At 31.6% G+C, this 23,138-nt stretch overlaps 1 protein-coding gene across 1 annotated transcript in view; it reads right to left on the reverse strand.

Moving 5' to 3' along the window:
* LOC145293196 (uncharacterized) overlaps positions 1 to 23,138 on the reverse strand; it is a 421,398-nt gene that overhangs the window by 24,938 nt on the left and 373,322 nt on the right. The window contains exon 6 of the mRNA XM_080139696.1: positions 11,256 to 11,458. Coding sequence (XP_079995822.1) covers positions 11,256 to 11,458 — 203 coding nt within the window. The remainder of the gene's footprint in view (positions 1 to 11,255; positions 11,459 to 23,138) is intronic.

Consider the following 23,138-nt stretch of genomic DNA (forward strand, 5'->3'; position numbering starts at 1 on the left):
TGCTTGATTATAAAATATGCTTAAATATGTTTTAATTCATACAGATTTCGTATTTACTGTACCCAATATATATAGTGATTTCAAAAGTAAAAAAAAAAAAAAAATGACTTGAGTGCCATCCGTTAGAATCAAAACCAAAGCATAGAGTGCTTTAGTTGTTATCATCTGAACTATCATCAACTGGATAAGAAATATTTATTTGCAAACTGTTATCCTCATCTTCATAGTTGCTGTACCATGTTATTCGCAATATAATAATATACTTTGCTATAATTTATTTAAAAACTTAGTCTAACTCAAACGAATGCTAATATGCAACATTTTTAAATTATCACCTAAAACTATAATTTAACAGGGGGGATAACTCATTTTTAATTTAAAGAATATAATAAAGAGTTGTCTGTTTCAAAATGTGCAAATAAATAAAAATTAAAATAACTTCACTGTTTCCAGGACAATGTCAGGTAGGTACAACTAATTTAAACAAACACATTGAAAATGTTTTTTTTTTCTAAATCTCAAGTAACTACACAAATAATGAACATTGAGAACTTTTTTGACATCTTCGTTCTGTAACGAGCATGTACATCATACAAACTTTTTATTTTCTTTACTTTTAATTGCCACCATAAGTGTCAATTTGAATAAGCACTGGATTTACTCTTAGCTTAATAAATTTAAAGATGAACCTTTTGTAGGTTAATCTCCATATATAATATTTTGACTGGACCAAAGTACTCTTAGTTTGTAACAACTAATGCCACATAAAAATTTATTATATCTAGACTATTAGCCACTATCTTATGTAACTTTAGAACGCCATTTTAAACTAATTTAGTTATTATAATAAAATCCTACATTTTATCCTAGGAGCAACACTATCACAATCGCAACCATCTTTAGAGGAAGTAGTTTCTATTTTTCCCTCTAAATATCAAGTCCTCCTACCACTCTCAGCCATCACCAGGAAGAATTCTGCACTTTCAACAGATATGGGGCTTCATCCTTCATAACTGGATCATAAATTCATAGACATAATCTTTCCCTTTTCCAATTCAAAAATAAATTTTCCCCAGAATAATTCCGCTCTTTCTGATTGGCTGAGCTCTGATCATTTCTATTCTGGATTAATGGTATTCGCATGCTAAACGAATACCATTCAAATATGGCGTCGCAATGATATCTACTTTTGCCCTCTGAGTAAATTGCTATGTTTATTTTCTTACATTTTACGGTGTCATTTTGTATTTCCCCTCTCTCTCTTCCATCCCTCACTCTCTCTGTATATATTCTTCCCAACTCTCTCCATCTTACTTTGTACATTTCTTTTTATGTCAAAGAGAAAAAAAACAAAAACAAACTTCAAGGTGATGCCAAATAAAAAACAACAAACATTTTCACTCACTTGCTTTGAACATTTGTTCCAGCAGTTATGTTTTTTTTATGTACTTTATTTCAATATACTTTATTTAAACCTGCGTAATCTATTTACAATTGTCGACAATTTAAAAATAAATGTTTTGGCAATATCATCTATTGGATTTGTACTTATTATCTTGTTTGAATTTAATGTTTTTTTTTTTAACTTATGTGAAATATTCACATTTTAAAACTGTTAAACTATTTTTATAGTTATCTATATTTTATGATTATTTCTTTTCAACCCACTTATAATAATATATAAAAATATGCAAACTTTTTATCAATTGATTTTTTTAATCACATATTTATCAAATAACTATATTTATTTAAGTTAATGCTATATATATTTTGTCAAACTGTTTGGATATTTTAAAAATATATTTATTTACAGAAACATGAAAAGAAAACAATGAATGTGTCACATTTTTTACAGTTTTAGTAGTTTCAAAAAGGTTAATGTGCAACAGAAAATAGTTTAACAGTTTTAAATTTGTGAATTTTTTACCTATATTAAAAAACATTAAATTCAAACACTATAAAAAGTATGAATCCAGTAGATGATATTGCTGAAACATTTTTTAAATAAGCGACAATCATAATAGATTTCGGACTAATTCTAGAGATTGAGCACACATTAACTTTTTTGGGGGGGGGGGGGGCTTAAATTTGTACATTAGATCCACCTCCACAATTTTCTTTACAATGATGACTTTTATAGATTTTCAACTATGCTGATTCAAATTTTGCGGAGACAAGTACTTGTACAGATATATACCTGTAGTATGGCTGGCTGCCAGGTTTGTATGCACATCCGATAAACAAATCTACTTCTCTCCTACCGACCCCCCCCTTTTTTTTTAGCATTTGCGGGTGGATATGCTGACAAGGATTATCACAGTAAAATTTGGGGGAATTGTTCCCTCCCACCAATAGGGTGTTGTCAACTTCGAAGGCCATTCTTTACATGGGGTTGTTGAGGATGTCTATTCCGAAAGCCGTTCTTAACATGGGGAGTTTGGGATGCCTATTTCAAACGGCGTTTTTAACATGACAATATTCAAAGAAGCAAAGTGAAAAAGTTGTAATTGTTTTATTCTATACGTCAAAAAAAAAAAAAAAAAAAGAGGACATAAAACTGGAATTTACTTTAATTTAATTTACTTTACTTTGATGGAAGAGTTGAAAAGAAGAGGAAGACTTGAATAACAAACGGAAACAGCTAGGATTGCTACCACTGACTGATCACTCTAAACAGTTCATATACCGTGAGAATCTCTAACCTCTAAAAATTTTGTTTTTACTTTCCATTATTATTCTAATGGACCATTTTTTGTAATTTTATTAATTCATACTGATTTATGCATTCCCTTAATTGCTTTAAAATTTTTATTTTTTTATTTCAAACAGTACCTGCATGTTATTGCCCCAGCTAGCACTAATCGCCAGTGAAAGGCAGATTTCCTGTCCGCAATTGTTCAGGGACGGTAGTCGCCACCAACAACAACCGTAGTTTACTTTATTGTGAGGGGGGGGGGGCTTCCACCAGACAATGCTGGTTAACAGGTCCTGCTAGTTAGAAATAACTAACCAATTAAAGTTAAGTTTCAATTTTAATTGTTAAAGGAAAAGCTGGCAATAAGAAAAAAAATTACAAAAATGCATCAGGTTAAGAAACAGACAGAGAAAGAGGGAGAGAGACATTGACAGAAAGGTAGAGAGAAAAGAGAAGAGAAACATTAGGAGAAGGAGAGAAGGGGGAGAGAGAAAGAAAGAGAGAAAGGGGGATAGAGACAGGGAAAGAGAAAGTCACACTTATTAGATTTATAAAGAATGTTTGCGGTTACTTTAGAGATAATTAAAACAAGTTGAACATATGAAAAGTTGGATGTAAAAAAGAAAAAAAAAGTACAATAAAATAAGTTACACAACTGAAGATAATATTTTCACTTGACAAAACAGAAATTAATTTGTAACATTTGCAAAAACATTCTTTAGGAGTTAAAAATAAATGAAAGTGCAGCTAAAATGTTGAATCAATTTTTTTTTTCGTTTTTTTTTTTTTTTACATTTACAAAAATAATTCATTTTTTACATTTACAATAATAATTTTTTTTTACATTTACAAAAATAATTCATTAAAAAAAAAACAATAAGAATTAAAATATAAGTCTCTGTTTACTTGTTTCCCCACTTTCAGGAAGAACATTATGTCGTCTATTTTTTTTTTTACCATTGGTTTTTCTATAAAAGGTTTCTTAGTTCTTGCCCAGAATTTAACATAAGAAAAAAATACAGATATTTTTTTAGATACATACACATCACAAAATGAAAATATCATTTCAAAAATCATGAATAAGTTTTTTTTTTTTTTTTTACTAAGAAAATCAAGTTTTATAAGGAAGCGAGTATCTCGCTCAACAATATTTAATAAGGGGAGAACTATCAAAAGAGAAATAGATGAAATTAGCCTTGTAATGACTATGGATTACTTACTATTAATCGTAAAAAAAAAAAAAAATAAATAAATAAATAAAATTTTTTTTTTTAGTTAGGTTGAATTCTGGACAACAACAGAGTTCAAATCTATGCATTCAGTAATAGATTTTATAGTGTATACAGTTTGATATGCCTGACATCTTGACTTATATTTCAGAATTTTTGAGATAATTGATAATTTGTATCATTTAGATTATTAGAACTACTGTTCTCATCTTAGATGCTATTCTCACATTTTAGTCGCAGTAACTTCTAATCTTCGGATAGGTCTTGTCAAACTTGGAGATCTGTATGGAATTTTGGGCAAAAAATCATTGTTTATTATTTTGTTTACTTTTACTATTTATTTTTATTTTATTATAATTACTTTTTATTTATTATTAATATTTTTATTATTTTTATTATTATTTTATTTATTATGAATATTTTTATTATTATTTTATTTTTTACTAGCTTGGATGCCTGGCGTTGCCCGGGTGTTTGGAAGTGTGTGTTAAGCAAAAAAAATAAAAAAGGGGTAGTAGGAAGGCAGGCTCGAACCCGTACCTGCGAAGGAGGAAAAGAACGGGGAAAAAAACGTGACGTCTTTGCTGTTACGACCACCGTCAAACCAGAAGTGACATAGGTTTTAATTAAGGATAGACAATTGAAAAAAGGGGATAACTTTCGAAAATATTGGCAAAAAAAGCGAACCCTCGCTGTAGAAAAGTTGAGGGTGAAGAAATTAATGTTTTTAGCCAATTTTTCGATATTTGTCGTCTGAAGGGTCGAGCTTCAAAATGATACTGATCTTGTAAAAATCTGTCGCCTCTGTCGAAAGTTTTAGGCAGACATGCAAACATACATACATTTATATATTGGTAGCTCAAATTTTCGACCCAAACTGATTAAAAAGCTTGCCTTATTTCTGAATACCCTTTATGTAAAATTTCAAATGTTTAGACCAGAAATTATCTGAGTAATTTGGTAGAGACCGCAGAGGTCAATTTTTTTAAAAAACTTTGACCTCTATTATGACCCCTTAACATTTATTGTTTTGGGTTCAAATCAAGTTATTAAGTTAGGTCCATGTCTACGGAACCTATATCTAAAATTTCAATTGTTTATACCCAAAATTGGCGGAGGAATTTGGTAGAGTTCTCAAAGGACAAATCGTTGAGCTTTGATCCCTTAAAAGCCAAATTTCTGGCCGAAAACAGATTACAAAAATTTTCCCAAATCTCAATACCTTGTAAATCAAATTTCAAGTCTGTAGACTGAAAATTGACAGAGTTATTGTGTAGGGAAATGTAGACAGACACTTTCACTTTTATAGATATATAGACTATTATTATTTTATATTTTATTTTTTGTAATATTTTGGGTGAAATTTGTTATGATATGCAAGTTTATGTTACAAACTTTAGTTTGACATAGTATTACGACTTCTAATATTTGCACATGCTTATCAGCTTTTAACCAGAAATAATGTAATGGTTCTAAGTACTAACTTCAATCCTTCATAATCGATTAGGTCAAGTATTTTCAAGTGGTTTCCTAACCAATCGATATATGAAATTACTGTAGTTCAGTTTCTATCCAATCAGTGAATTTTTTTTAATATGATAGCTTCTTTCCTTGGACTGTTTACCTTTAGAATTCTCTCCCTGCTCTTTGTTTCTCTGACTGTACATACAAACATGTAGAAATTTAAATGCAATGTGAACAACCATCTTATTGCTCAACTTTCCAACACTCCCTAAACCTGGTCTCTATCATAGTAGCCCTTATAAATCATATAAATGAAAATGCATAGTAAACAAACTTTAAATAAGCTGTTGAGAAAATGTGACAATTTATCATAAGATCCTTCTAGTTGTTAGCTTAAGCCACCATACACATACTCCTTTAACAGTGATTTTAACCACTACACAAATGTTTCTAATATTTATTTTAAAATGTACTAAATGGTCTGCCCTGCCTCTTTTACTACAGAATATACAGTGTAGTTGAGAAATAAGGCAATTGAATTCCAAATATCAAAGCAAACTGTTGTTCATTATTATTTCCAGTGTATTGCATAAAAAAAATGTGTCCATATTTTTTAGAATATATATTTTCTAAAATGCAAAATTATCCGTTCATTAGTTTAGGAGATAACTCTATAACTGTGAGTTTGTATGTATGCATATATATATATATATATATATATATATATATATACACACACACACACACCTATCTTTATAAATATAGAATCACTATGGAACACTCATAACTCCATTTTTAGACATCCTATACAGATTACTTTATACTAGACCTACTGATAACCATAAATACCTTAATTATAACTGCAACACCCTTTAAACCTGGAAAAAAAAAATGTAGTATTTCTAGTTTTTGCTACTGTATAAACGCATATGCTCAGATTCCCTAGATTACATGCACCATGTCACTAATCTTATACAACAGTTTATCACTAGCCCCCCCCCTCCACCAAATACATAAAAGCTATAAACAAAACCACTAAAATAGACAGACTGCATCTCTGTAAGTACAAAAAATAAAATTACAAAATACAAACAACTGCACCCTCATTGTCTTACATAATTACATAAAAAAATTACAACCAATCATAATAACCTACAAATTAATCCTACCATGAAATTTATCTTTAAACTTTGTCCTATTAATGCAATTAAACAGTCCAATTTGGCAACCATTCTCACCGACTCACAGAAGACACACTAACACAATAATTATGAATATAACAAATCTAGATGTCTTTTTTGCACACCTGCATAAACCCTAATGCCCCTATCCATTTCCCACATCTGTGACAGTTTCAACATCATATACTATATGTATTGTTCCGTTTATATAAATAAAGGATATATTGATGAAACCAAAACTCCCTTCAGATCTCGTTTCAACAACAACAAAACATCCATTTGACAAACATCCATTTGACAAAAATCTCTCTTCGCACAACTAGCAAGACATTTCAACCGACCTCGTAATACATGAAACATCAAATGCCTTTTGATCAACTAATTTCACCTTAACCAAAATTTGGGAACAAAAAGATATTCAATAGATTATTTGGTTTGGCACGTACAACAATACACACCCTGGTCTCCTGAATCCATATAAGTACTTCCACAAACAATATCAAATAAGATTACTTTCATAACTATAAATTACCTCACCCCTTACTGTATTTATATGGATATAAGTATCACTTATATAGCCCAACAAATAATCAATACAATAAATATTTATAATAAATATTTATGTTCAATATAACTTATACAAACCAATTAACTATAAATCACAGATATAGCTAAAAACATGACCTATTAATCGCATCATTCTAGAGTAATGTGATCAGACTCAACCAACGACACATGATTTTCCAATAAACATTAATTATGTAATCTATTATATATAACACGTTTATCCACTACTAAGGCTTCTGTTAATGATGAATTATTCCTCCTCAGTTGTGACCAAATTATTTACTTTCAATAATTAAATTAACTGTTTTTATTTAACTTAAAATTATTCTTTTTGCACTAAGCCTGTATTCTCCCCTTCTTCCTCACAGTAGAAACTAACCTTGGGCTCGAATCTGCCCTTGTGAGGAGCTAAATACATGCTATCATGGGCGAACGAATACTCTCATACAAATCAATGTAAACAAATTAATCACTCATCCCAAAGAACGTTTTCTTTCTATGTTGAAACATACATATAAAAAAATAAACTAATAATTTCATTTATTAAATTAATTAATCCACTAACACACTTTAGCCACTGTGCATGTTTTGTTAGCATGATAGAACCGGTGATAAACAATTCTACAGCACACAGTAAACAATAATCCATCGACAATATGGTTATCTTCAAGTTCAATACAATTCATTTTTACCCCATTTCCACCACTAACTATTAATATGCTGTTGTCTCAGTGATTAGCGTACACTCATTAACCATTATCCTCAAGTGGCCTTTGGGCCTTGATAAGTTGTGAAACTCATGTTAAAAAAAAAAGTTACATCTATTTTTTTTTTTGTATTTTTACAGTATTTTTTTTTAACATTTATTTATATATAATTTTTATTATTATTATTATTTTTTTACTCTTATTCACCTCAAATAAGTCACAGTGCCACTTGAACATAAGGGGTTATTATTTGGGTTGAATGATGTCAAGATTGGACAGTGGAGTCCAACAACACATACCTAACAAAATCAGAAATGGGACCTACATACCAACGGACATTCTAAGAAACACATCAGAGTTTCCATGGTTGATCATTTACTTAAAAACACATCTTGCACTACAAATTTCAGCACTGATTCATTTTGCATTCAGAGTCATGCTTATTCAAACTTTCCTTTGAAGATCTAAGAGACTATTAATGTTTGATTAAGGAGACCTTCTGTCAACAGAAGGAATGTCTCTTAGGTTTCGATGTGATTAGTCTCAAGGACATTCCAGCATTGTACATAGATCATAACATAGATTTATATTTGTTTCCGTCTTTTTTCTCCTCTTTAATAAATCATAATGCTGCTTTAGTTTAAAAGTTTTTCTTGTCTCTCTTTCCTCTTTAATAATAAATAAAATCACTTATTTTAGCTCTTGAAGAGTGAGAGCAAAACCGGTCAGTTGGCTCCCTTTTTTCTTCTCTTTTAATCATGAATATAAAAAATAAGTCTTGCTTTTGTAATTGCAATAATGAAATTTTGTACCCCACACAAAAAATAAAAATTATATATATATATACCCCATTTTTTTTGTAAAGTATGTTTTTTTTTCAATTATATTTCACTCTGTGTATACACACAGATACATATGCAAATAAGTACACATTTCCCTTTATTATAGGGTAGAGGATGTCAATAATTAATGCCGAAGATAGCATTTACAAGTATGATTTCCCTCTGCTTGTAGCTTTGACTATCTTATGTGCTTCTACAAAAAGAATTATTTCTGGTATGCTTAATAGCAAGGATTTCTTTATTTTCCATTTCTTACATAACAAGCAGTATCCACTGCAATTTACATATTTATGACTTTTCTAACATTTTTTTCACATGCTTAATGCTGCCCAAATTTCTGGTATTCAAACGGTATTGGAAAAAAATTATTTTACTTTTCCCACTTTGTAGTCTATTTTTTAATTGAGATGGAATTGTTGGTGTATCGTAATTCATTCGATAAGTTTTTTTTTGTTTGGCCATATCTTTTTATTGATATTTTTTTTCACATTTATTACAATTTATGATAATTTTGTTTTTATTATAATTTCCTTATGTGTACATTGATTGTTTATATAAAAAAAGATTGTTTAGAAGAATTGTTTCTTAAATGCATTTAGGTATTGTGGGAGTAGTTTCTTATTTAATAGAAATTTTATGTTTTAAAAATGTTTTACTTCTGTTATTTTTTGTTTTTTATATTTTCAATAATTTTAGGAGATAATTTTATAATTTTGTTTATATTTTTAATAATTTTAGGAGATAATTTTATTAGATTCCAAAATAATGAATCCGGTAGTCTCATACTTATTTTCTGAGATTGTTACCAAATGAAATCATTTAAGGTTTTTTGAATAAACCATGTGCAGGTTTCTTTTAATGCTCCTCCACCCACTACCTTCTAGTTTGCGCATATGTATAAAACATATATGCTTAGACTTCCTTGATTACATGCACCATATCAGTAATCTTATACAACAGTTTATCACTACCCAACTCCAATTTGAATTGACCAAAATGGGAAAGCCCGTTCATCCTGACTGAGATGGGCAATTGGACATAGATCTACTAGAATTTTCGAATTAGGAGTAGATTTTGAGACTTTGTTAATTACAATCATTCAATAGACAATGCCCAATGAACACCGTGTTCAGTGTCATTTCTTTCAACAACATCAAATAATATATTTGAAGAACAGGTTATAGTTATGTACTAGTAATGGGTTGCAGAGTGTATGGTGTCAGTAGTTTGGTGTGAGGGTGATATATAGTGAGCATGATGTAACCAGCCTATAAATTGATTAACCTTCTTTGACTGCTTATCTAACCTAAATAAAATCCAAAGTGGAGTGCTGCTGTTTATATAATCAATTATTAACCAAAATCATGAAATACTTAACCATCTTTAGACATTGTGGGACATCATCCATAGCAAACAGCAGGTGACCTCAGATCAAATGAGTTTTAATGCCCCCACCAAAAAAATACGAAGTACAACAATCCATGTAAAAATCAAGTTAAAAGATGAGCATGTCTGTATACTATTCGTATTATTTGGATTCTTCGGACTACTGTTTTTATCTTGAGTGTCATTATCACAATGTTTTGGTCAATGTAACCTCCAACCTTCTTCAGGTGTATCTTGTCAAACTCGGGAATGTCTGTCGAACTTGACAGTAGTTAGAGTACTTGGAAAAATCAACTGTAAAAGTGATATTCTTCTGAAGGTCAAAAGGTTCAATTCTCAATGTGGGCAAGCGAAAAAATACAATTACGAATTAGAACCTCTAACTAGTCATGGTTGACAAAATGAGAGCATGCTATCCTCATGAAGTAAATAAAAGATCCCGTTCAAAATTCTGTCCAAATTCGACAAGATACACCTGGAGAAGGTCGGAGGTTACATTGACCGAAATGTAAAAATGACACGAGATGAAAACAGCAGTCTGAAAATCCAAGTAATACAAATAATCAATCCTCATCTCAAAAATTCAGAAACGTTTATATACTATATGAACAGTTGTCCAAAATGATTTTATATACGATATGAACAGTTGTCCAAAATGATTTTAAACCTGAATATGGTAGGTATTGACATTATCTTTACTGGTAAGCCGTTTTTTTGTTTTTTTTTTTGAGCAGAAACAAACTTTTCTTCTAATAAGATAAAAGCGACGATGGTACATCATCTGGCGAGTCTGGTGGAGATCACAACATAGCATTGTGGTGAAAAACTTCTCAAAAGGTATATTTAAATTCCTATCGATGTTTTATGTCAGAATTGCACCCTTTCACATTTTCTGCTGCTCAGTTGATGGAGAAAGAGTCTTACTCTCAGCATAGGTGCAGTTGGCACATTCAGCAAAAAAAAAAAAAAAAAATGTAAAAAGGTTATACACAAACTATTTAAAGTGATGAATTTGTATGAAAATGTATATTTGGATGAAAATGTATTTGAAATTTTATAAATAATAAAAAAAAAAAAAAAATCTTGAATAAGAAATTATTAAACTTGAGATGGACTGTGTTTTATTTTTATCTAAAATGGTTCTGGATGAATTTGATGTCTGATCAGTGAAGAATGCTACTCACTCTTGGTCGATCTGCTGGTCCGAACCAATTGGAACAACGGGAGGCGTGACAACACAATTACCTGAAACTGGATCAGGTTTGGTGTAAGTATTGAATTCTGCATCCACAAAATAACAGTCACCTTCAACACTTGATAATGTCTCCCAGACGACGTTAAACTCATTTAGAAAACCTTGATCGGTTACAAGCAGAAAAAGTTCATTCTGAAAACAAAAGAAAAAAAAGAAAAATTATATACACAAATAAACGGCCCCACATATATATGGTACAACACACAATGAAAAGGAGGTAATTCCCTCATTTATTTTAAATGCTCCACCACAGATAATTGAACTTGTTTCAATCATCTATATCACTAAAAATCTATATATATATCAAAGCGAAAATGTGTGTATGTATGTTTGTATGTGTGTTTGTGTGTCTGCTAAAAACTTTCTACAGACAACAAAAATTCACAAACTTGGTATCATATTGAAGCTCCATCCTTCGCTCAAAAAATATCGAAAAATTGGCCAAAAACGTTCATTTTTTCACCCCGAAATCGACAATTTTCGACAGGGGGGTTCAACAAAAACGGTACTCTCTTGACGACGACCGGTTCTACGCATGCATCAGATGACGTCATGACCTTTAAATAGTTGAAAAACTGATTAAATTTATTGTACGTCGCGTTAGGTCAGTTGATTAGCGCATTGGTTCATTATTTAAACGTTTTGGGTTCGAATCATGGTGTGAGATGTCTTCTTTTTTTTTTTTTTTTTTTGATTTTTTAAATTTAAATATTGAACCAGTGTTATTTAAGCCATTTTTCACGTAACATTCGTTTTTATGTTTTTTTTTTTTTTTTTTTTTTTTTTTTACTTTGCTTATCCACCCCCGACCACACACCCAAAAACACCCGGATACCCACCGATTTTTTAATTTTTAATATCGAAAAAGGCTTATTTAAGCCATTTTTCACGTGTTCGTTTTTGTTTTCTTTTTTATGTTATTTTTTTTTTGCGTTTTTTTTTCTCGATATTTTGATTACCCCCCTCCCCGTTTAAAACGTTTGTTTTTATGTTTTCTTTTTTTTACTTCGCTTATAACAAACCTGGTCATTAACCTCATTTGCTGAATAGCTTCTGTCATCGTAACCCTCAACGACTTCTGTGCGCGCACCTGTCAATTTGGTTCTTACTTAAATAAATTCAAACATCTTTCAGTAACTCATTCTGGCTGGCTGATTTTATTTTCAAACTTCGCCTCAGGGCTTTGGGTTTGATCCTACCGACTTTTACCCCCCCCCCGTTTCTTTTTTATTTAACACCACACACACCTCCAAACACCCGGGCAACGCCGGGTACCCCCGCTAGTAATAAATAAAAATTAATGTGTAAACATTGATGACTAATAAAATGCCCAGTAATTCAGAGGAGATTCTGTAGATTAAACAGTAAGGATGTCGAATTGCAGTAATTGTAATCATAATTCTGTATTACGCTAAAATTCAGCCACAAGTTGTAGATGGCTAAACATGCATGTACGGATAAATAATCTATAAATATAAAAGCGAAAATGTTTGTGTGTTTGTATGTTTCGCAAAAACTTTCGACATGGGTCATGGATTTTCACGAGATCGGTATCATATTTAAGTTCCAACCTTCGCCCGACAAATATAAAAAAATTGGCAAAACATTAATTTCTTCACCCTAAAATCATCAGTTTTCTATAGGGCCCTCCCTCAGCAAAAACCGTCCTCTCATGACAAGTTCGCTTCTACACATGCGTCATACGACGTCGGAACATGATTTAGTTTAAATATTTGAAAAACAGACACAATTTCGTCGACGTCGTCTTAGCTCAGTTGCTTAGAGCGTGGCCTCATTATCTAAGGGTTTTGGGTTCGAATCGTGGTAGGAGATGTTTTTTTTCCCGGTTTTTAAAATTTTAATATTGAAACAGGGTTATTTAAGCAATTTTTCACGTTTTTTTTTTGGGGGGGGGGGGGAGTATTTTTCAGATTTTTTAACGAAGTTTTAACGTTTGTTTTTCTGTTTCATGTTTTCTTTTTTTGTTTTTCCCATTTTTACATTTTACATTCTTCGTTTGCCTTACGTTAGTTTTTTTTTGTGTTTTTTTACTTCACTTATTTTTATGTTTTTATTACCCCTCACCCGAGCACACACACCTCTAAACACCCGGGCAACGCCGGGTACCCCCCGCTAGTCTATATATATATATAAAAGCAAAAATGTGTTTGTATGTATGTATGTGTTTGTGTTTGTATGCCTCGCGAAAACTTTCGACTGGGTCACAGATTTTCGCCAGATAGGTATCATTTTAAAGTTCCAACCTTTGCCCGACAAATATTGAAAAATTAGCGAAAAACATTAATTCCTTCACCCTAAAATTATCAGTTTTGTACAGGGAGGGGTGCCGAAAAAATCGTTCCTTCATTTTCTCTGCTCCTGCTACTACGACAATGTTTGACCTAAAAAATGTTGACGTTAGTTTAAAACCACCTGCAAGTGTTTTTAAAGGTTTAATTTTATCCGTTCTCAGTTGTATATCTCTTTGGCGTAGGGGTAGCGTGTTGGGCATTTTTTTTTCCACCTTAACCTCGATGTTTAGGGTTCGAGCCTGTCTTTCTACCCAAACTTTTTTCCTCTTTTACACCTTTTCCCTTTTTTTAATGTTTGTTTGCTGTTTTGCTTTGTTTTGGTTTTTCCAATTTATCTTAACATTGTGTTTTTTTTTATAATATTAAAACAGGGTCACCCTCTCCTACATACCCCCCCCCAAACACCCGGGCAACGGGGGGGGAAGTTCTATCGCTTAGATATACCCCCTAGATAATAATATGTACAATTTGCGAACGTGCGTTGTATCTAGATTTATTTACGTCAATTTTTACAAAATATTGCTATTTCAGCCCGTCTTGTGTTCGTTCAGCTTTTTTATATAAAACCGAAACTAATTCAAAGCTATAGCCGCATTTCCGGCAATCGCACCGGGAAACATCCAGAAGCAATCAGCTTTGATCAACGTGGGGCCAAACTCCTTATATCAGACAATTGCTATTCAATCTGGACAATGGGGAGCTAGTTTCCCCCCTCCCCAACATCTTGGGGAAACAACCAGCCAAAGTTGGGTAAACAAACCCAAAAGCTGCCCCATAGCAAAAGTTAACTCTGCTTAATGAGATCAAATAGAAGTAGCAGAGTTAACTTTCATTGCAGACCCGTCAATTCTGTTTTAATACTTAAACAGAAACGCATTTCAGCTACTCCTTGTTGCTGGCCGAGTGGGTAACGTGTCAGGTTTTTTGCACACTTTATCTAAAGGTTGTGAGAAGTCTTTTTTTTTTTTTTTAACAATAAACAATTTGATTTGTATAAATACTTATTTGAACAATTAATTATTGTTATAGAGTTCTATCTAAAAAGATATTTAGCACTTTAGGTATAAAAAACTCTACTGTATTAGTTTGGAATAGATCTCTGAACGGCTGGTTTGGAGAACATTATATAATTTGTCAGTTTTTTTGGGTTTTTTTTATCACTAACTTTTGTTTGATGGGACTGAGATTCATGCATGTATAGTTATATCTCTCTAAGAAAGTTCTGAGAATGTCTTTGGTTTATACTCTCGCCCCCCCCCCCCTTCAAGTACTTTTAAAGAGACACTTGAGAATGTGAAAATGAGCTTGACACCTGGAAACAACTTATAAACCTTGTGTGGGTGGAGGCATGAAACTATGCAGAATGTTAAGCATTTCAAAGACGAATGCTGAAGGTATGCAGAGTTGAAAATGGCAAAACAAAATAAGATACTTTTTTCATAAATTACAGCTTTTCAGATAATTTGCTTTCATTATATATTATAAATATATATTATCAATGTATACCCTCCTTCCCTGGCAAAAATAAAATTATCCTTTGCCAGTGAATTTTATAATACAGTGCCCATCAAACAATGTGAAGTTTAAAAAAAAAAGATGGAAATAGATTTGCTTCCTCAATTCTCATAAATACTTGAAATGGCTTGTGTGTGTATCTATCTATACTCCTATAAATTCGTTTTTTTTGTGTGTGTATTGATATTCATATTAAAACCCCTCTTTTCTATTTATTTAAAAAGAAAATACAACTTTCTTATATATGGGTTGTGGAATTGCATTCACTAGCAAAAGATCTAGCCTATTTGCATATTCTTTTAAACATTCATTTTAATTAATTCCCTATTAGTTTATTCGGTTTTCTTATGTGATGATCATCTTTAGTTAACTATTACGTGTAATTATATTAATGCAGATATTCTACATAATTTATACTTCCATAATATTTGCGTAAAAAGTTTATAGTAAACACAAAACTGTTTCCATATATATTTATTTATACACATATATTTTTGTTTAATAAATTTTGCCTACCAAACTCCTCCTAAAGTTTTTAGTCTACAGACAGGAAACTTCATATATAAGGTATTTGAATCCATGCAAAACTTTATATTTGGGTTTTACCCGGGAAAAATCGGTGCAAAAGTGTGAAAATTAAAAAAAAAAAAGAAATGTGTCAGTGAAGGTTGAACGCCGACATCACGAATGCATAATGTAGTAGCTATTGGTTCATGTTTTAATTTTTAGCCTTGCATTATAAATATCTTCATAGCCCAGTCATTGACGACAAAGGCAAAAATAAATCGTGAGGGAACGTTTTGGTTTCGATTCTCGGTGGTGGTGCACGAGTCTTTTTTTTGGAACACTTTTTTCAATCATTATGCATTGCGTTCAATCTATCTATATCTATAAAAGTGAAAATGTCTGTCTGTCTGTGTACATTTCCCTACCAAATAACTCAATTTTTGGTCTACAGACTCAAAATTTTAGATACGAAATACTGAGATTTGAAAAAAATCTTAATCGGTTTTTGGCCAGAAATTTTGCTGTTAAGGAGTCAAAGTTCAACTCTACCAAACTCCTCTGCCAATTTTGGGTCTAAACAATTGAAATTTTTGATATACGTTCCTTGGATATGGATCTAATTTTATAATTTAATTTGAACCCAGAACAATAAATGTTAAGGAGGTCATAATAGGGGTCAAAGTTAAAAAAAAAAAAAAAAAAAAAAAAAAAAAAATGGTCTCTGTGGTCTCTACCAAATTACTGACAATTTTTGGTCTAAACATTTGAAATTTTACATAAAGTGTATTCAGACATAGGGCAAGCTTTTTAATCGTTTTTTTTTTTTTTTTTTTTGCTGAAAATTTGGCTTCCAAGAAATCAAAGTCCAAAAAATTTTACCTTTGCGGTCTCTAGCAAACTATTCAGCCAATTTTGGGTCTAAACATTTGATTGGTTGGTTGGTTGTTTTTGTTTTCCCGCATATCAACTCTTTTCAGGTTATTTAATGCCGAATCCAGTGATTTTGAAGAAAATTTTTTTAATAGAATATATTTGTTTTTTTGCAAGTCAGTTTCTATTTAACCCATAGTTGGGACCCTAACAGGTACTACCACTCTGGGTCAGAGTGGATCTGGGAGCAATAGCAATTAAAGGGTGGCTCCACACTCCCCAGAGCCCGCAAGCTGGGGCCTCGCCATCAGATATAGTTTAAGGTCATATCCAGGACCCCCATTGAGGGACTTTTACCCTCTGCAGGGGGGCAGTCGGCATATTCTAATGCCCCACCGACAGGGCCATCTAAACATTTGAAATTTTACTTAAAGGGTTTTCAGATATGCAGCAAGCTTTTTAATCAGTTTTTGGGCGAAAATTTGACTGGCAAAAGGTCACAGTTTACAGAGCTTACCTTTACAAACTCTATCAAACTCCTCGCAAATTTTGGGTCTAAACACTTGAAATTTTAGATGTGGGTTACTTGGACATGGGTCCAACATTTTAGTATAATTTGAGCCCAGAACAATAAATGTTAAGGAGTCAAAATTAGGGTCAAAGTTAAAAAAATTCGACCTCTGCAGTTGAAGACCAATATTTCTCTATGGTAATTAAGGAGGCTTATTATATAGAAAGGCATTACCGTACATATTCACACTTTTATATATACATATGAAGTTATGAACAGTACATAGGGCCCGAGCAAAGCCGGGCGGAATTGCTAGTATATCTACAAAAGTGAAAGTGTCTGTCTGTGTACGTTTCCCTACGCAATAACTCAATTTTCAGTCTACAGACTCGAAATTTGATATACAGGGTACTGAGATTTGGAAAAATCTTTGTAATCTGTTTTCGGCCAGAATTTGGCTGTTAAGGGGTCAAAGTTCAACGATTTGACCTTTGAGAACTCTACCAAACTCCTCTGCCAATTTTGAGTAGAAACACTTAAAGTTTTAGATATAGGTTCCTTGTACATAGATCCAACTTAATAACTTGATTTGAACCCAAAACAATAAATGTTAAGGGGTCATAATAGGGGTCAAAGTTTTTTAAAAAATTGACCTCTGTGGTCTACCAAATTACTCAGACAATTTCTGGTCTAAACATTTGAAATTTTACATAAAGGTTATTCAGAAATAATGCAAGCTTTTTATTCAGTTTGGGTCGAAAATTTGAGCTACCAATATATAAATGTATGTTTGCATGTCTGCCTAAAACTTTCGACAGAGGCGACAGATTTTCACAAGATCAGTATCGTTTTGAAGCTCGACCCTTCAGATGACAAATACCGAAAAATTGGCTAAAAACATTAATTTCTTCACCCTCAACTGGGCACTTTTCTACAGGGAGGGGTTGCTTTTTTTTGCTGATATTTTCGAAAGTCATCCCCTCTTTTCGATTGTCTAGCCTTAATTAAAACCTATGTCACTTCCGGTCATAACAGCAAAGACGTCACTTGTGGTCATAACAGCAAAGATGTCACTTGTGGTCATAACAGCAAAGACGTCACGTTTTTTTCCTGTTCTTTTCCTTCTTCACAGTACGAGTTCGAGCCTGCCTTCCTACTACCACTTTTTTTTTTTTTTTTTTTTTGCTCAACACACACCTCCAAACACCCTGGCAATGCTGGGCACCCATGCTAGTCCTTTATAATTGAAGGTGTACCCCTTCCTCTCCAAACGATATCCAATGAGTAATTTCATCAGATTTGTATGTTTTGGGTCTCATTTGATTACTGAGACTGGGTTGTTTCTTCTACGAGGATTTTGGTTTATGAAAAGATCCGGTCAGACAGGTTGCTACTCCCCACGTTGCTTTTGATAGAGTGTACAATCTGTTTCAGCTCTGGTTTCTCAAGTTATCACTGGAAAGTAGGTTATTTGAAGACAAAAGAAAAGAATAACGAGTCGATTACTGAGCTTATTGTATAAAAAAATAAAAATAAATAAAAACAGGATAATTATTCACTGAAAGTTACAAAACTTTGATAATTCATAAGTTTCTTATTCAAGATACAAATGTTCGGAGACTGGCAGCTTCTATTAGTAAAGTTGGGGCGGTCGACCCTAAGTTTGGGGGCTTGTCTCTTCAGTGTGGATTCAATGGCTTGGAACCAAGTGAGACTTAAATCAAGGGATTTTCTCTCTAAATAGTATTGGCTCCCCAGCGGTCAGGTAGAGCGTGTCCTTGAGGTTATTTTTTGCCTTTCATTATATATCTTTCATATATTGAGTATTAGGTGCATTTGATCCTGCCTCTCGATCCATAGAATCTCATTTCACAATTCCTCAGTAAACCAATCTCAGGTAGATTTTAGAAATTCTCAAGCTCTGAAAAAATTTCTTTTCTTCTTCCTCAAATCTGTATCTTTGCCCGCCACTCTCAACAGGTCTTTACCTTTCACCATCACTCACCTCTTGCTTCATCTACAAACAAATTCAACCACTCCAAGGAATTAGGTAAATTGTTTTTCTTAACAAAAATGGCATTGAAATGAGACTTGTCAAATTGTCAAAAGGAACAATTTCTGACATTTTTTTTAATATATTTTTATCAACTTTTTAAACTAGTGTGTTTTTAATGGATATTAATGTCAACCCAATTATCACCACCATTATCATTATCGTCATTGTTACATCCAACGACACTGTCACAAAGGGAAAGAAAGGAGAAAAAATTGTTCATATCACACTGTGGATGTGCCAAAAGGTATCATCCATTCAAACATTGAATCAGAAATTCCGATATATTCAACTTTGATTATTTATATATATTTACCTTATTAGTTAAATAATATTTGTTAAAACATTCTCATTTTTTTTTTTACTAAGCAAAAAATTAATAAATACGGTTTTTATTAGTACCCAATCTCTAAATTTGAATATAACCATAATTGCCTATCTTGCACGATTACTATTTCAACTCCTTAACTATAAACAATTATTAAAATATTCATTTAGAAATAGTTCTGATGTGTTCCTATTCCATTTTCAGCCATCTTTTATCAGTGTTTTTCACTTTTCATTTAAAATTCAGCATTTACTTATTTGTTTGTTGATTATTTTCTCTAATTTTTTTTTCCTTAGATTTTTTCCTTTCTCTTTACACATATCTCATTATACTCCTGAGATTATTAAGAAACAATTGTAAAACAGAAAATCTTTGCATATATTGAACTTTGGATTTCGATATATTTAACTTGGTCATTTTCTGATTTAATATTCGAATGGATCATGATACTCTTGACACTTCATAATATATCCATGGATTTATTGATGCAAAATCTATTAAGCCCTGGTCAAAGATATTCTTATTTTATTCGATTTTTTTTTTTTTAAATTTCCCCATCAACATGCATATATAGACTTACAAAGAAAATGTTTTTCAATCTTTCAATGATAGGCATATCATTTAGAATATATTTGAAACCGACACTCTTGGAAATGGAAATAAAAGCCTTCTTGAAAAGTATTGGATTTTGGTCCATTCTTCAAAGTAAAACCATCTTATAAGTCAGTTCATTGCTTAATTTAAGAAAATGGTCGATAAAACGATAAAACACAGAACCTAAAATTGAAATTCTAGAAAAAAATTTTGACAAAGATGTGGATTTGTGTTTTGCTTTCTTAAATATGTGCACTCCCTTTTCCCCCTCCTCATCTTTGGAATAATCAATTCTAGTCAATATTTACAAAAAAAAGTCTTTCCCTTTTAAAAGGAGAAAATTCAAACATTAAAGCTTATGAGACAGAGGGAAAGGGAAGAAAAAGGGAAATAAAAATAAGAACCAAAGAAAGGTGAAGACGTCTTGCTATTTTGTAAACAGAAAGCAAATGTCAATGAAAAAATACAAAAGGGGATAGGTTGGAAGAATCATAAGAAACCTCATTCACTAATGAAAGTATTTTAAGAAGACTGATCGTAAACCCAGATATATACAAGCAGATACTGGAGACGAATTTTAGGGGGGGAAAAATGGCAGTTCTTCTGACAATAGCTTTTTTTATAGGCTTCAGTTTAGGTAAGTTATTTTTGAGAAGCAATCTTCATTTTTTTTTTTTTTTTTTTTTTTTTTTTTTTTTTAAATATAAGTTTGTATTGTCATTATAACCGGAATATCAGTATTTTTATATTAGAAGCTGTACACAATTGTTTTCTTTTGTCTTAGAAGATTTATGGGAACAATTTTAAAAGAATTTTTATTCCTGTTTGTCCTTGCTTTCTGTTACTTTAAGGAAATATTAACCTTTCGGTTATTTAATATAAATTAAATCAAATTTATTAACAAAAATAGCAAAGTGCAAAATGCCATGTAAAAAGATTGATGTGTATGTCTGTATCGCATCTGAATGTTTTGTCGAAGACGACTTTAAATCTGGATATCGTCGACGTCATTACCTTCTTTGTGAGGCTATTACATGGAGCAGAGAAACATGATCAGATAATGCCGTCATTCTTTTGAGATGAAAACACATGTACATCTTTTTATGGGCCCTACTGAAGTGAAAAACTTTTCAAAAGGTAGATTTAAATTCTTATTGATGTTGCATGCCAGAATCAGGCCTTCTTGCATCCTCTGCTGTGCAAGTGATCAGCGCCCTTGATGCATTCAGTACCAGCTTAAACTATTTGGACATTTGCAGGTTGATCACAGCTTCTGGCAGCAAGCAAAACATTCTTTTTTGGTTTTAGTTGCTGCACCAATGAACGAACTATCGATTCATTTGAAATAATTTCAGATACAAATTACAAAGACGGCTTCATTTTTTTTCTTTCTTTTTTTATTGTAGGTAATTAATTTCAGACTGACCATTTTTTCAAATTGGAGCAGGAAATATGCAGAAGGAAAATATGCAAATTAGACTAATGGAATTGACTATGCAGAGTTTAAATCTTTACAAATTGTATTCATGCATTAACAGTGTTTGAAAATGTATGAGGCAGTAATTCCTCCCTATCCATGGGTAAAATATCGACTTATGTTTAATTAATTGAATACAATGAATTGGCTTAGATAGATAGAGCTTAAAAAGGTTAATTTGTCCTAAAACAGATAAAACAAATCATAATCGAACAAAAAAAAGATCCAGCATAATTTGAACTTCTGAAATACAGTCAGATCATGTGATTTGGATTTTGCCTGTTTTATGGCAAATCACCCCTTTGGGAGTTATTTAATGTTGAAATACAGCAAGGGGATACTAATTAAGCCAACCACAGCAAAACAATGAAAATATTATTAAAAAAGACAAAATTTAATAAACCAACTTTTTTTTTTTTTTTTTTACATTTTCTTCTGTTAAATTCTACAAAAAAGATTGTACCGTTTTTAAAATTGTTTTAATTCTAATTTCTCTATAATTTACTCATGTTACCAACTTTACTAAGAATTACAGAAAATACTCAAGTTCTTATACTCTTGTTCATCACTACCATTATCCACAACTAATTAAGAGATGATAAAACTACAAAATACAAGGCGGTATCAATTAGAACAACCACACACCCACAATGAAACAGCATTATTTGTATCAATTGAAATATTCGGATTACTATGCTCATCTCGGTGGTTTGTATTCACAATATTTCAGCCGATGTAAGCTCCAAGCTTCTTCAGGCACATATTTTCCATCTTGGGAATCTATACAGAATTTTTAATTCAATTTTTATTTAATCTATGAGAGTAGATTGTTCTCATTCTATCGGCCGTGACCAGGTGGAAGCGTTAAGTAATTCTTATTTTTATTTTATTAATGATTATTGCCTGTAGTTATATTTTAATCTTCAACCTCCAAAAGATTGTCACTTACAACTGAGTGTTATTCAACACCTTTATCTGAACACTAGAGATTCGCAAGTTCAAAATTATGCGCATGAAAGTTGGAGCTTACATCAACAGAAACGTGAAAATAACAACCAAGGTAAGAACAGTAGTCGGAATAATCTAGATTATCAATCCTCAGCTCAAAACTTCCCAAACATTTATTGATGATTGTATCACATTAAAAACATTAAGTGAAAAAAAAAAAAAATCAAATTAAAATATACCATTTATCAAAATTAAGAGAAAAATATTAAATAAAATATTAAAAAAAAAAAAGAAACTAAATTTAATAGAGAAAATAGTGTCATTATTTTAATTTACTTTTTTGTTTAAACATTTTAAAAAATTTTCATATTCTTTCAAAAATCTCAACAGAAATCTTACAATACTGTCGGCACAATAATAATAAAAAAAAAACAGGTTTCAGAATTTTTTTTAGATGCAGATTGATAATTTTTATCATTCAGACTACTGCTCTCATTTTTGATGTTATTCTTGCATTTCAACCTTGAGGTGCATCTTATCAAATTTGGGAATCTACACAGAATTTCTATCACAACCTTTTGTTTACTCCACAGAGGTAGTTTATTCTCATTTCATTAACCATGGCCAGATAAAAGTCAGAAAACATTGTAGCAATAACGTTCAATATGAAAGAAAAAAAAATTCCAAATAATTCAAA

This window comes from Euprymna scolopes, chromosome 14 (assembly GCF_053919585.1).
Source record: "Euprymna scolopes isolate OS-2025 chromosome 14, ASM5391958v1, whole genome shotgun sequence".
In the NCBI taxonomy this organism is placed as follows: domain Eukaryota; kingdom Metazoa; phylum Mollusca; class Cephalopoda; order Sepiida; family Sepiolidae; genus Euprymna; species Euprymna scolopes.